The sequence below is a fragment of the Drosophila teissieri genome, chromosome 3R, assembly GCF_016746235.2.
Source record: "Drosophila teissieri strain GT53w chromosome 3R, Prin_Dtei_1.1, whole genome shotgun sequence".
NCBI classification, from domain to species: Eukaryota; Metazoa; Arthropoda; class Insecta; order Diptera; family Drosophilidae; genus Drosophila; species Drosophila teissieri.
Window position 1 is genome coordinate 24,557,733 of NC_053032.1, and position 16,743 is coordinate 24,574,475.

Here is a 16,743-nt window from a genome sequence, read left to right on the forward strand (position 1 = left end):
GGTCCAAATATGGAATGTCATATCTCGTTGAATTCGTAATTAAATTTCCAATCGAACTGTGTTTACAGAAAAAATTACATTTTTTTTTCAAATTTTTTCCAATTTTTGATGATGATTTTTGGATTTTGGCCGAAAATTGAATTTCTGTGTTTTTGCGATTTAAATATCAGTATTTTGATCAGAACATTCGAAATATTGGTCCAAATATCGAATGTCATATCTCGTTGAATTCGTAATTAAATTTCCAATCGAACTGTGTTTACAGAAAAAATTAAATTTTTTTCAAATTTTTGATGATGATTTTTGGATTTTGGCCGAAAATTGAATTTCTGTGTTTTTGCGATTTAAATATCAGTATTTTGATCAGAACATTCGAAATATTGGTCCAAATATGGAATGTCATATCTCGTTGAATTCGTAATTAAATTTCCAATCGACCTGTGCTTACAGAAAAAATTACATTTTTTTTTCAAATTTTTTCCAATTTTTGATGATGATTTTTGGATTTTGGCCGAAAATTGAATTTCTGTGTTTTTGCGATTTAAATATCAGTATTTTGATCAGAACATTCGAAATATTGGTCCAAATATGGAATGTCATATCTCGTTGAATTCGTAATTAAATTTACAATCAAACTGTGTTTACAGAAAAAATTACATTTTTTTTTCAAATTTTTTCCAATTTTTGATGATGATTTTTGGATTTTGGCCGAAAATTGAATTTCTGTGTTTTTGCGATTTAAATATCAGTATTTTGATCAGAACATTCGAAATATTGGTCCAAATATGGAATGTCATATCTTGTTGAATTCGTAATTAAATTTACAATCGAACTGTGTTTACAGAAAAAATTACATTTTTTTTCAATTTTTTTCAAATTTTTGATGATGATTTTTGGATTTTGGCCGAAAATTGAATTTCTGTGTTTTTGCGATTTAAATATCAGTATTTTGATCAGAACATTCGAAATATTGGTCCAAATATGGAATGTCATATCTCGTTGAATTCGTAATTAAATTTACAATCGAACTGTGTTTACAGAAAAAATTAAATTTTTTTTCAATTTTTTTCCAATTTTTGATGATGATTTTTGGATTTTGGCCGAAAATTGAATTTCTGTGTTTTTGCGATTTAAATATCAGTATTTTGATCAGAACATTCGAAATATTGGTCCAAATATCGAATGTCATATCTCGTTGAATTCGTAATTAAATTTACAATCGAACTGTGTTTACAGAAAAAATTACGTTTATTTTCAATTTTTTTTCATTTTTTGATGATGATTTTTGGATTTTGGCCGAAAATTGAATTTCTGTGTTTTTGCGATTTAAATATCAGTATTTTGATCAGAACATTCGAAATATTGGTCCAAATATCAAATGTCATATCTCGTTGAATTCGCAATTAAATTTCCAATCGAACTGTGTTTACAGAAAAAAATACATTTTTTTTTCAATTTTTTTTCCAATTTTTGATGATGATTTTTGGATTTTGGCCGAAAATTGAATTTCTGTGTTTTTGCGATTTAAATATCAGTATTTTGATCAGAACATTCGAAATATTGGTCCAAATATCGAATGTCATATCTCGTTGAATTCGTAATTAAATTTTCAATCAAACTGTGTTTACAGAAAAAATTAAATTTTTTTTTCAATTTTTTTCCAATTTTTGATGATAATTTTTGGATTTTGGCCGAAAATTGAATTTCTGTGTTTTTGCGATTTAAATAGCAGTATTTTGATCAGAACATTCGAAATATTGGTCCAAATATCGAATTACATATCTCGTTGAATTCGTAATTAAATTTCCAATCGAACTGTGTTTACAGAAAAAATTAAATTTTTTTTTAAATTTTTTTCCAATTTTTGATGATGATTTTTGGATTTTGGCCGAAAATTGAATTTCTGTGTTTTTGCGATTTAAATATCAGTATTTTGATCAGAACATTCGAAATATTGGTCCAAATATGGAATGTCATATCTCGTTGAATTCGTAATTAAATTTCCAATCGAACTGTGTTTACAGAAAAAATTACATTTTTTTTTCAAATTTTTTCCAATTTTTGATGATGATTTTTGGATTTTGGCCGAAAATTGAATTTCTGTGTTTTTGCGATTTAAATATCAGTATTTTGATCAGAACATTCGAAATATTGGTCCAAATATGGAATGTCATATCTCGTTGAATTCGTAATTAAATTTCCAATCGAACTGTGTTTACAGAAAAAATTACATTTTTTTTTCAAATTTTTTCCAATTTTTGATGATGATTTTTGGATTTTGGCCGAAAATTGAATTTCTGTGTTTTTGCGATTTAAATATCAGTATTTTGATCAGAACATTCGAAATATTGGTCCAAATATGGAATGTCATATCTCGTTGAATTCGTAATTAAATTTCCAATCGAACTGTGTTTACAGAAAAAATTACATTTTTTTTTCAAATTTTTTCCAATTTTTGATGATGATTTTTGGATTTTGGCCGAAAATTGAATTTCTGTGTTTTTGCGATTTAAATATCAGTATTTTGATCAGAACATTCGAAATATTGGTCCAAATATGGAATGTCATATCTCGTTGAATTCGTAATTAAATTTCCAATCGACCTGTGTTTACAGAAAAAATTACATTTTTTTTTCAAATTTTTTCCAATTTTTGATGATGATTTTTGGATTTTGGCCGAAAATTGAATTTCTGTGTTTTTGCGATTTAAATATCAGTATTTTGATCAGAACATTCGAAATATTGGTCCAAATATGGAATGTCATATCTCGTTGAATTCGTAATTAAATTTACAATCGAACTGTGTTTACAGAAAAAATTACATTTTTTTTTCAAATGTTTTCCAATTTTTGATGATGATTTTTGGATTTTGGCCGAAAATTGAATTTCTGTGTTTTTGCGATTTAAATATCAGTATTTTGATCAGAACATTCGAAATATTGGTCCAAATATGGAATGTCATATCTCGTTGAATTCGTAATTAAATTTACAATCGAACTGTGTTTACAGAAAAAATTACATTTTTTTTTCAAATTTTTTCCAATTTTTGATGATTATTTTTGGATTTTGGCTTAAAAATTGAATTTCTGTGTTTTTGCGATTTAAATATCAGTATTTTGATCAGAACATTCGAAATATTGGTCCAAATATGGAATGTCATATCTCGTTGAATTCGTAATTAAATTTACAATCGAACTGTGTTTACAGAAAAAATTACATTTTTTTTTAAATTTTTTTCCAATTTTTGATGATGATTTTTGGATTTTGGCGATTTAAATATCAGTATTTTGATCAGAACATTCGAAATATTGGTCCAAATATGGAATGTCATATCACGTTGAATTCGTAATTAAATTTCCAATCGAACTGTGTTTACAGAAAAAATTACATTTTTTTTTCAAATTTTTTCCAATTTTTGATGATGATTTTTGGATTTTGGCCGAAAATTGAATTTCTGTGTTTTTGCGATTTAAATATCAGTATTTTGATCAGAACATTCGAAATATTGGTCCAAATATGGAATGTCATATCTCGTTGAATTCGTAATTAAATTTCCAATCGAACTGTGTTTACAGAAAAAATTACATTTTTTTTTCAAATTTTTTCCAATTTTTGATGATGATTTTTGGACTTTGGCCGAAAATTGAATTTCTGTGTTTTTGCGATTTAAATATCAGTATTTTGATCAGAACATTCGAAATATTGGTCCAAATATCAAATGTCATATCTCGTTGAATTCGCAATTAAATTTCCAATCGAACTGTGTTTACAGAAAAAAATACATTTTTTTTTCAATTTTTTTCCAATTTTTGATGATGATTTTTGGATTTTGGCCGAAAATTGAATTTCTGTGTTTTTGCGATTTAAATATCAGTATTTTGATCAGAACATTCGAAATATTGGTCCAAATATCGAATGTCATATCTCGTTGAATTCGTAATTAAATTTACAATCGAACTGTGTTTACAGAAAAAATTACATTTTTTTTTCAAATGTTTTCCAATTTTTGATGATGATTTTTGGATTTTGGCCGAAAATTGAATTTCTGTGTTTTTGCGATTTAAATATCAGTATTTTGATCAGAACATTCGAAATATTGGTCCAAATATGGAATGTCATATCTCGTTGAATTCGTAATTAAATTTACAATCGAACTGTGTTTACAGAAAAAATTACATTTTTTTTTCAAATTTTTTCCAATTTTTGATGATTATTTTTGGATTTTGGCTTAAAAATTGAATTTCTGTGTTTTTGCGATTTAAATATCAGTATTTTGATCAGAACATTCGAAATATTGGTCCAAATATGGAATGTCATATCTCGTTGAATTCGTAATTAAATTTACAATCGAACTGTGTTTACAGAAAAAATTACATTTTTTTTTAAATTTTTTTCCAATTTTTGATGATGATTTTTGGATTTTGGCCGAAAATTGAATTTCTGTGTTTTTGCGATTTAAATATCAGTATTTTGATCAGAACATTCGAAATATTGGTCCAAATATCGAATGTCATATCTCGTTGAATTCGTAATTAAATTTACAATCGAACTGTGTTTACAGAAAAAATTACATTTATTTTCAATTTTTTTTCAATTTTTGATGATGATTTTTGGATTTTGGCCGAAAATTGAATTTCTTTGTTTTTGCGATTTAAATATCAGTATTTTGATCAGAACATTCGAAATATTGGTCCAAATATGGAATGTCATATCTCGTTGAATTCGTAATTAAATTTCCAATCGAACTGTGTTTACAGAAAAAATTACATTTTTTTTTCAAATTTTTTTCAATTTTTGATTATGATTTTTGGATTTTGGCCGAAAATTGAATTTCTGTGTTTTTGCGATTTAAATATCAGTATTTTGATCAGAACATTCGAAATATTGGTCCAAATATGGAATGTCATATCTCGTTGAATTCGTAATTAAATTTACAATCAAACTGTGTTTACAGAAAAAATTACATTTTTTTTTCAATTTTTTTCCAATTTTTGATGATGATTTTTGGATTTTGGCCGAAAATTGAATTTCTGTGTTTTTGCGATTTAAATATCAGTATTTTGATCAGAACATTCGAAATATTGGTCCAAATATCGAATGTCATATCTCGTTGAATTCGTAATTAAATTTACAATCGAACTGTGTTTACAGAAAAAATTACATTTTTTTTTCAAATTTTTTCCAATTTTTGATGATGATTTTTGGATTTTGGCCGAAAATTGAATTTCTGTGTTTTTGCGATTTAAATATCAGTATTTTGATCAGAACATTCGAAATATTGGTCCAAATATGGAATGTCATATCTCGTTGAATTCGTAATTAAATTTCCAATCGAACTGTGTTTACAGAAAAAATTAAATTTTTTTTTAAATTTTTTTCCAATTTTTGATGATGATTTTTGGATTTTGGCCGAAAATTGAATTTCTGTGTTTTTGCGATTTAAATATCAGTATTTTGATCAGAACATTCGAAATATTGGTCCAAATATGGAATGTCATATCACGTTGAATTCGTAATTAAATTTCCAATCGAACTGTGTTTACAGAAAAAATTACATTTTTTTTTCAAATTTTTTCCAATTTTTGATGATGATTTTTGGATTTTGGCCGAAAATTGAATTTCTGTGTTTTTGCGATTTAAATATCAGTATTTTGATCAGAACATTCGAAATATTGGTCCAAATATGGAATGTCATATCTCGTTGAATTCGTAATTAAATTTCCAATCGAACTGTGTTTACAGAAAAAATTACATTTTTTTTTCAAATTTTTTCCAATTTTTGATGATGATTTTTGGACTTTGGCCGAAAATTGAATTTCTGTGTTTTTGCGATTTAAATATCAGTATTTTGATCAGAACATTCGAAATATTGGTCCAAATATCAAATGTCATATCTCGTTGAATTCGCAATTAAATTTCCAATCGAACTGTGTTTACAGAAAAAAATACATTTTTTTTTCAATTTTTTTCCAATTTTTGATGATGATTTTTGGATTTTGGCCGAAAATTGAATTTCTGTGTTTTTGCGATTTAAATATCAGTATTTTGATCAGAACATTCGAAATATTGGTCCAAATATCGAATGTCATATCTCGTTGAATTCGTAATTAAATTTTCAATCAAACTGTGTTTACAGAAAAAATTAAATTTTTTTTTCAATTTTTTTCCAATTTTTGATGATAATTTTTGGATTTTGGCCGAAAATTGAATTTCTGTGTTTTTGCGATTTAAATAGCAGTATTTTGATCAGAACATTCGAAATATTGGTCCAAATATCGAATTACATATCTCGTTGAATTCGTAATTAAATTTCCAATCGAACTGTGTTTACAGAAAAAATTAAATTTTTTTTTAAATTTTTTTCCAATTTTTGATGATGATTTTTGGATTTTGGCCGAAAATTGAATTTCTGTGTTTTTGCGATTTAAATATCAGTATTTTGATCAGAACATTCGAAATATTGGTCCAAATATGGAATGTCATATCTCGTTGAATTCGTAATTAAATTTCCAATCGAACTGTGTTTACAGAAAAAATTACATTTTTTTTTCAAATTTTTTCCAATTTTTGATGATGATTTTTGGATTTTGGCCGAAAATTGAATTTCTGTGTTTTTGCGATTTAAATATCAGTATTTTGATCAGAACATTCGAAATATTGGTCCAAATATGGAATGTCATATCTCGTTGAATTCGTAATTAAATTTCCAATCGAACTGTGTTTACAGAAAAAATTACATTTTTTTTTCAAATTTTTTCCAATTTTTGATGATGATTTTTGGATTTTGGCCGAAAATTGAATTTCTGTGTTTTTGCGATTTAAATATCAGTATTTTGATCAGAACATTCGAAATATTGGTCCAAATATGGAATGTCATATCTCGTTGAATTCGTAATTAAATTTCCAATCGACCTGTGTTTACAGAAAAAATTACATTTTTTTTTCAAATTTTTTCCAATTTTTGATGATGATTTTTGGATTTTGGCCGAAAATTGAATTTCTGTGTTTTTGCGATTTAAATATCAGTATTTTGATCAGAACATTCGAAATATTGGTCCAAATATGGAATGTCATATCTCGTTGAATTCGTAATTAAATTTACAATCGAACTGTGTTTACAGAAAAAATTACATTTTTTTTTCAAATGTTTTCCAATTTTTGATGATGATTTTTGGATTTTGGCCGAAAATTGAATTTCTGTGTTTTTGCGATTTAAATATCAGTATTTTGATCAGAACATTCGAAATATTGGTCCAAATATGGAATGTCATATCTCGTTGAATTCGTAATTAAATTTACAATCGAACTGTGTTTACAGAAAAAATTACATTTTTTTTTCAAATTTTTTCCAATTTTTGATGATTATTTTTGGATTTTGGCCTAAAAATTGAATTTCTGTGTTTTTGCGATTTAAATATCAGTATTTTGATCAGAACATTCGAAATATTGGTCCAAATATGGAATGTCATATCTCGTTGAATTCGTAATTAAATTTACAATCGAACTGTGTTTACAGAAAAAATTACATTTTTTTTAAAATTTTTTTCCAATTTTTGATGATGATTTTTGGATTTTGGCCGAAAATTGAATTTCTGTGTTTTTGCGATTTAAATATCAGTATTTTGATCAGAACATTCGAAATATTGGTCCAAATATCGAATGTCATATCTCGTTGAATTCGTAATTAAATTTACAATCGAACTGTGTTTACAGAAAAAATTAAATTTTTTTTTCAATTTTTTTCCAATTTTTGATGATGATTTTTGGATTTTGGCCGAAAATTGAATTTCTGTGTTTTTGCGATTTAAATATCAGTATTTTGATCAGAACATTCGAAATATTGGTCCAAATATCGAATGTCATATCTCGTTGAATTCATAATTAAATTTACAATCGAACTGTGTTTACAGAAAAAATTACATTTATTTTCAATTTTTTTTCAATTTTTGATGATGATTTTTGGATTTTGGCCGAAAATAGAATTTCTGTGTTTTTGCGATTTAAATATCAGTATTTTGATCAGAACATTCGAAATATTGGTCCAAATATGGAATGTCATATCTCGTTGAATTCGTAATTAAATTTACAATCAAACTGTGTTTACAGAAAAAATTACATTTTTTTTTTCAATTTTTTTCCAATGTTTGATGATGATTTTTGGATTTTGGCCGAAAATTGAATTTCTGTGTTTTTGCGATTTAAATATCAGTATTTTGATCAGAACATTCGAAATATTGGTCCAAATATCGAATGTCATATCTCGATGAATTCGTAATTAAATTTCCAATCGAACTGTGTTTTCAAAAAAAATTAAATTTTTTTTCAAATTTTTTCCAATTATTGATGATGATTTTTGGATTTTGGCCGAAAATTGAATTTCTGTGTTTTTGCGATTTAAATATCAGTATTTTGATCAGAACATTCGAAATATTGGTCCAAATATGGAATGTCATATCTCGTTGAATTCGTAATTAAATTTCCAATCGACCTGTGTTTACAGAAAAAATTACATTTTTTTTGCAAATTTTTTCCAATTTTTGATGATGATTTTTGGATTTTGGCCGAAAATTGAATTTCTGTGTTTTTGCGATTTAAATATCAGTATTTTGATCAGAACATTCGAAATATTGGTCCAAATATGGAATGTCATATCTCGTTGAATTCGTAATTAAATTTCCAATCGAACTGTGTTTTCAAAAAAAATTAAATTTTTTTTCAAATTTTTTCCAATTATTGATGATGATTTTTGGATTTTGGCCGAAAATTGAATTTCTGTGTTTTTGCGATTTAAATATCAGTATTTTGATCAGAACATTCGAAATATTGGTCCAAATATGGAATGTCATATCTCGTTGAATTCGTAATTAAATTTCCAATCGACCTGTGTTTACAGAAAAAATTACATTTTTTTTGCAAATTTTTTCCAATTTTTGATGATGATTTTTGGATTTTGGCCGAAAATTGAATTTCTGTGTTTTTGCGATTTAAATATCAGTATTTTGATCAGAACATTCGAAATATTGGTCCAAATATGGAATGTCATATCTCGTTGAATTCGTAATTAAATTTACAATCAAACTGTGTTTACAGAAAAAATTACATTTTTTTTTCAATTTTTTTCCAATTTTTGATGATGATTATTGGATTTTGGCCGAAAATTGAATTTCTGTGTTTTTGCGATTTAAATATCAGTATTTTGATCAGAACATTCGAAATATTGGTCCAAATATCGAATGTCATATCTCGATGAATTCGTAATTAAATTTCCAATCGAACTGTGTTTTCAAAAAAAATTAAATTTTTTTTCAAATTTTTTCCAATTATTGATGATGATTTTTGGATTTTGGCCGAAAATTGAATTTCTGTGTTTTTGCGATTTAAATATCAGTATTTTGATCAGAACATTCGAAATATTGGTCCAAATATGGAATGTCATATCTCGTTGAATTCGTAATTAAATTTCCAATCGACCTGTGTTTACAGAAAAAATTACATTTTTTTTGCAAATTTTTTCCAATTTTTGATGATGATTTTTGGATTTTGGCCGAAAATTGAATTTCTGTGTTTTTGCGATTTAAATATCAGTATTTTGATCAGAACATTCGAAATATTGGTCCAAATATGGAATGTCATATCTCGTTGAATTCGTAATTAAATTTCCAATCGAACTGTGTTTTCAAAAAAAATTAAATTTTTTTTCAAATTTTTTCCAATTATTGATGATGATTTTTGGATTTTGGCCGAAAATTGAATTTCTGTGTTTTTGCGATTTAAATATCAGTATTTTGATCAGAACATTCGAAATATTGGTCCAAATATGGAATGTCATATCTCGTTGAATTCGTAATTAAATTTCCAATCGACCTGTGTTTACAGAAAAAATTACATTTTTTTTGCAAATTTTTTCCAATTTTTGATGATGATTTTTGGATTTTGGCCGAAAATTGAATTTCTGTGTTTTTGCGATTTAAATATCAGTATTTTGATCAGAACATTCGAAATATTGGTCCAAATATGGAATGTCATATCTCGTTGAATTCGTAATTAAATTTACAATCGAACTGTGTTTACAGAAAAAATTACATTTTTTTTTCAAATGTTTTCCAATTTTTGATGATGATTTTTGGATTTTGGCCGAAAATTGAATTTCTGTGTTTTTGCGATTTAAATATCAGTATTTTGATCAGAACATTCGAAATATTGGTCCAAATATGGAATGTCATATCTCGTTGAATTCGTAATTAAATTTCCAATCGACCTGTGTTTACAGAAAAAATTACATTTTTTTTGCAAATTTTTTCCAATTTTTGATGATGATTTTTGGATTTTGGCCGAAAATTGAATTTCTGTGTTTTTGCGATTTAAATATCAGTATTTTGATCAGAACATTCGAAATATTGGTCCAAATATGGAATGTCATATCTCGTTGAATTCGTAATTAAATTTCCAATCGAACTGTGTTTTCAAAAAAAATTAAATTTTTTTTCAAATTTTTTCCAATTATTGATGATGATTTTTGGATTTTGGCCGAAAATTGAATTTCTGTGTTTTTGCGATTTAAATATCAGTATTTTGATCAGAACATTCGAAATATTGGTCCAAATATGGAATGTCATATCTCGTTGAATTCGTAATTAAATTTCCAATCGACCTGTGTTTACAGAAAAAATTACATTTTTTTTGCAAATTTTTTCCAATTTTTGATGATGATTTTTGGATTTTGGCCGAAAATTGAATTTCTGTGTTTTTGCGATTTAAATATCAGTATTTTGATCAGAACATTCGAAATATTGGTCCAAATATGGAATGTCATATCTCGTTGAATTCGTAATTAAATTTACAATCGAACTGTGTTTACAGAAAAAATTACATTTTTTTTTAAATTTTTTTCCAATTTTTGATGATGATTTTTGGGTTTTGGCCGAAAATTGAATTTCTGTGTTTTTGCGATTTAAATATCAGTATTTTGATCAGAACATTCGAAATATTGGTCCAAATATCGAATGTCATATCTCGTTGAATTCGTAATTAAATTTACAATCGAACTGTGTTTACAGAAAAAATTACGTTTATTTTGAATTTTTTTTCAATTTTTGATGATGATTTTTGGATTTTGGCCGAAAATTGAATTTCTGTGTTTTTGCGATTTAAATATCAGTATTTTGATCAGAACATTCGAAATATTGGTCCAAATATGGAATGTCATATCTCGTTGAATTCGTAATTAAATTTACAATCGAACTGTGTTTACAGAAAAAATTACATTTATTTTCAATTTTTTTTCAATTTTTGATGATGATTTTTGGATTTTGGCCGAAAATTGAATTTCTGTGTTTTTGCGATTTAAATATCAGTATTTTGATCAGAACATTCGAAATATTGGTCCAAATATGGAATGTCATATCTCGTTGAATTCGTAATTAAATTTCCAATCGAACTGTGTTTACAGAAAAAATTACATTTTTTTTTCAAATTTTTTCCAATTTTTGATGATGATTTTTGGATTTTGGCCGAAAATTGAATTTCTTTGTTTTTGCGATTTAAATATCAGTATTTTGATCAGAACATTCGAAATATTGGTCCAAATATGGAATGTCATATCTCGTTGAATTCGTAATTAAATTTACAATCGAACTGTGTTTACAGAAAAAATTACATTTATTTTCAATTATTTTTCAATTTTTGATGATGATTTTTGGATTTTGGCCGAAAATTGAATTTCTGTGTTTTTGCGATTTAAATATCAGTATTTTGATCAGAACATTCGAAATATTGGTCCAAATATCGAATGTCATATCTCGTTGAATTCGTAATTAAATTTCAAATTTCCGGACAGACGGACATGGCCAGATCGTCTCGGCTATTCTGGATCCTCGATCTCGGATCCTGATCAAGAATATACATATATACTTTATATGGTCGGAAACGCTTCCTTCTGCCTGTTACATACTTTTTAACGAATCTAGTATACCCTTTCACTCTACGAGTAACGGGTATCAATCCGCGTGCCTAAAATATATTGCTAGGTGCATGAAAGCAATATTCATATTTGTGATAAAGTTGTTTTAAATAACAGAGAAATGTTGCCTTACCAAGCTTCTATTGGTACTTAGTTTTAAAAGCATTGTTACCTGCAAAGATTGGCTTATCAGGCGTTTTGCATTCTGTTGGTTGTAAAATGACTAATGTCATTGATAGTGTTTGTGGTGTTTGACGGTGCTTATCTCTTTTTCGCATTCGCCTATAAAAGGGTGCCCGAGCTCCCTTTTTACGATTAATACGAGTTGAGCCAGCATGGTTAGCATGATTTTTTCTTAGTGCCTCTTGTCCAGGCGCTACTCCACGTAAATTTGGCAAATGTTTTGTTTCGATTTGATAGTCTTTTACGGCGCCGAAAGGAACTTCCTGCTAAAAATGTTGTTTTCAATATATGTTTATTCACCGTATTAAGATAAACGTTTTCACGCCTTGCAGTCTGATAGTGAATCAAAATGACGATTACCTGATAGCCAATAATACTCCCATTACGCGGTAATTGCTCCTGCTACCCAGAAGTTTTACTGATTGCTCCTAACAACCGATAACAGTGGGGGCATGTGAACTAGAAGCTTATCTACGCTACTCTTATACCCACACTACATTGAATGGAAACGGAGGTAGCACAATTAATAATTAAAAGCCCATTGCGGGTACTGGTACTCAGATTCAGAACAGTAGGAATGAGACCCTAAACCAACACCGCAGGCTCTCATATCTAGATTCCCTAGGAGTTGAGTTCGCTGATGACTTTCAGAATGTATCACCGCCTTGTAATCAAATAATTTAGACCCTGCTGATGATTAAATTTACGGTACAATAACAAAATGTATGATGATTATAAAGAGACTATCAAAACTCATAGAAACATTGGGTTCCCCCTAATAAATGAATGTCTAAGCTACCAGAAATTATTGTCTACCTTTGATTAGCTTATCATATTGGCCACCTGCACGTCACTTGGACAACTTTAATGGCATAGATTGCGTTTTATCAGTGAACTTCATATGACTTAAGTAGTATTCACCTTGGCAATTTTTATTTGGTGAGACCGCAAGTGACACTTAATAATGCTTTTAATTGAAATACTTTGATAGCAGTTCCTGCCCTTTACCTTACCAGTTTACTATATATTATGTGCTCCTAGTGCTCAGAAAAATCTTGTATTGAGTAAGAAAGTCCACTTAAATAGGTATAACAACAACATTTCAATAAATTCATAAAATAATTTTCCGTTAATTTCAATGATACATTAACTGATTACAGCTTTCTGCTGAACTCAATCCAATCGATAACGACTTTTGGTCTAATCACTCACTTGAATAAATTTCTGTTGAAATTATAAAGCGGCCATAAATAAAATCCTGAGAAACAAAGTTAGTCTTTTGCGGTGTGATTATAGCTTAAACCCCAATAATAATGAATTTAAGGAGGTTAGGTCCAAAAGTCATCTTCTAAATGGCATTTCAGATTCGATACGAATTTTATATAATATTTATAACAGTTGTACTATTTTTGATCGGAATGTGGGCGTCAGAGTGGGCGTGGTCAATATCAGGAATCAAACTTGCGCAGCCTTTAAGTGTCACGAGTAAAGGGTATTATAACAGATCACCTTAAATCGTAATATCAAACCCAAACGATGGCCACTTGGTTCCTGCTTAGGAATGACAACCTGTTGGACACTATTCTGCGAAATCTTTTTTGGTCGAATTCTAAATAATATACGACTGATACCCCTTCAACGGAAAATATCGTTTTCCGCGTTCAACATGGCGACAATTGATATTCCCAGCAGTTGCAAAGTGCATTCTAATTTTATCAGTTTTTTACAGCGAAAGACCGGAAACCGAATTTATTAAGTTACAGTTACAATAATAAGATGCAGTTAAATTAAAGAGACACATAATGTGTTTATAAACTTATTGAAAGTTAAGCTAACAATAAGACTAGGACCATGACAACTGAGTACTGCGGATCGTTTTTCAAAGGAAGCAGGGTAGTAGTATTCGAGTCTCCACTTAAATAAGTCAACCTTGCCCTTATCGCACTCAATAGTTATCGCTTGTATATAAAAACTCACGATTTGGACATAGGCCATTAATTGCGATTCAGTTAGCATGGTTAAAATCCTCGGTTTCATTCTGCTTAGTGGGCTTGTGCTCATCAGTGCCACACAGCCTGAGGACAGAAGTGTCCTGGAAGAATTCCAGCGTCTCAGGAAGCTCAAGCCGTTGGGTATTGAGTTTGCCGACTACTTTCAAAATGTAACGCTAGATGATTTGAGCCTGTTCGACTCCCAGTTGCCCACACAGGATGATTATCAGTGCCTCAATGACATATCTATGCTCGTCTCGGCTCTTCAAGGTGGACAATATTGGGCATTCAAGAGTAAGTCAACAGCTAATCCTGCAAGATTGTTGATAATAGTATTCCCTTTGTATTGGCAGTGATTGACTCCTGGGGAGGCATACCATCTGGTATTTTCACGGGTAACGTGTATGACTTGGGAAACTTCGACGAGTGCATCAACATCAAGAAGGACAGTTTACGTGGAAAATACTGCTTTTTAGACGTCTCACCCGCAAAAATACTCGGCGTTGAGAGTTCATTATCCGGAATGGTGAAAATGAAAACGGCCACTTGCTTTCCGGCTTCCTGTTCGGCCACTCACATGAACAAGTTCGTGGATCAGATGTTGAAGAGAACACTGAACGTGACTATACCCAGTACGGCCATGAGTATTAGCGAGGACTCTTGCCAAACAGCCGAAAGGGAACCCTGGAGTGGACTGACCATTTTAACAATGTAAGAAGGTTGGAATCTTCGTTGAAGTGGCTTTTAAGGCTTTCTGATTACAGAGTCATATTATCACTGATGGGCGTGGCCGTGGCTATAGCTACGTTGTATGATTACTTCTTGGTCAAGAGCCAAGGTAAGTTTTGTTAATAATTCTATATCCAAAACATAAAATAATATTATTATTATTCTTACATCACAGATGAACTTCACACGGCTGTCAAGTTGTTTTCTGCCAGGGCCAACTCGCGTGCACTTTTCCGCATTGTGGAAAGCAAATCGAACCCGAATGTAATTGAATGTCTTCACGGAATTCGGTGCATGTCTCTTTTCTGGGTTGTTTGGATTCATCAGTATGATAACGTATTTTCTTCGCCAAACATTAATCGATTCAGTTTTCTTTCGGTAAGTAAACGTTCATATTGTCAAATATTAAATATTTAATTGGTCTTATATATATTTGTTTTTAATTTTCTAGTGGATTCAAACGCCTTTCGCAATGTTTTTTCTGGAGGGCAACTTTTCAGTCGATTCATTTTTCTTTATCGGAGGTTTCTTGGTTTCACTGAATACACTGGGAACAGTTTGCAGAAACAAAGGCAGAATGAATGTGCCAATAATGTATCTTCGCCGCTTGATCCGCATTCTTCCCATTCTGGCCATGTCTATTCTGGTCTACACGCAACTTACCGGTGTCTTAGGGGATGGGCCACTTTTCAAGGGTGGATATAGCAAAAAAGCATCATGTGCAAAAACGTGGTACATGACCCTGCTTTTCGTATCTAATTTCGCCAAAGATATGGTAAGTGGAAGCTGATCTTTGACTAATAGTGGCTTAACGACTTTTGTGAACGAAAACCTGAATATTTCAGTGCCTAGATCATACCTGGTATTTGGCGGTGGACATGCAGCTATTCCTCATATCTCCTATCCTGCTATTTGCTTTATATAAATGGGGCAAGAAGGCCGCTGCTGCTATATCCGTTTTAATAGTTCTGCTTTCTGGATGTCTGTTCGCCACCATGATGGTTAACCACTATTCTATAAAGAGGTATGAAAAAGAACAAACTTTTGTCCGAAAACGGAAAAACTTTTAAACTTTTTATTTCACAGCCTTGATTTTTCCTTGCAAAAGAAAGTGTATTTCTACACCCATACTCACGCCGCTCCGTGGCTCATTGGATTCTTGTTTGGCTACTTTATGTACTTGAATAAGGGAAGGAAATTTAAACTGAACTGGATAGCCGCCTGGTCTGGATGGATTCTTTGCCTGGCCATGCTCTTCACTTCGATCTTCGCACTCTATCCAAAAATTGAGTCGGGAAAGCCTTGGCTAATGACCACCCTCGAGGTGTCATCTTATTACACCCTGACCCGTGTGGGCTGGCCCATGGCAATTGGTTGGGTGGTCTTCGCCTGTATGCAAGGATACGGCGGTCTGGCCAACAGTTTTCTCTCCTCTCCGCTGTGGCAACCTCTTTCCAAATTGTCATATTCCATCTACATGTGGCACAGTTTCATCCAGGAAATAAACAAAAAAATTGTTAGAACAAATACTTACTTCACCAATTACCAAGTGGTAAGTAAATAGGTACTATCAATTATAAGAATTATTTCGATCTTACTACCCTTTTTCAGATGCTGAATTTCTGGTCAACCATGGGGTTCACTGTGCTCTTTTCCTATCTACTGTACTTGCTTATTGAGGCTCCTATTGGAGGACTTGACATCCTCTTACGCCCTAAGATGAAAGCACCAGCAGAGAATAAACCGACGACAGTTTCAGAACAAGTAGGAGAAGGCAATGTAGATGATGTTGACTCGAGTAACCAAAGAGAACTGGAAGGCACTGACTCAAGTGCTGACCCACTTGCTGAAAAGTCTCAATAAAATCAGCAATAAAAATCA

The 16,743-nt window shown here is 30.0% G+C and overlaps 1 protein-coding gene across 1 annotated transcript; it reads left to right on the top strand.

The window, feature by feature from the left end:
* The first annotated feature begins 14,040 nt into the window (after positions 1–14,040).
* On the top strand, positions 14,041–16,725 carry LOC122620770 (nose resistant to fluoxetine protein 6-like). Its single transcript, XM_043798384.1, has 8 exons — positions 14,041–14,427; positions 14,487–14,844; positions 14,898–14,971; positions 15,038–15,240; positions 15,314–15,637; positions 15,708–15,886; positions 15,949–16,414; positions 16,474–16,725. The coding sequence occupies exons 1-8, from the start codon at positions 14,157–14,159 to the stop codon at positions 16,723–16,725; spliced, it is 2,127 nt and encodes a 708-aa protein (XP_043654319.1). The 5' UTR covers positions 14,041–14,156.
* Positions 16,726–16,743: the final 18 nt, after the last annotated feature.

Coding starts and splice junctions, on each gene's coding strand:
- LOC122620770 (XM_043798384.1), top strand. CDS start 14,157: ATGGTTAAAATCCTCGGTTTCATTCTGCTTAGTGGGCTTGTGCTCATC. Junction 15,241..15,313: donor ATCGATTCAGTTTTCTTTCG/GTAAGTAAACGT, acceptor TTAATTTTCTAG/TGGATTCAAACGCCTTTCGC. Junction 15,638..15,707: donor CTAATTTCGCCAAAGATATG/GTAAGTGGAAGC, acceptor TGAATATTTCAG/TGCCTAGATCATACCTGGTA.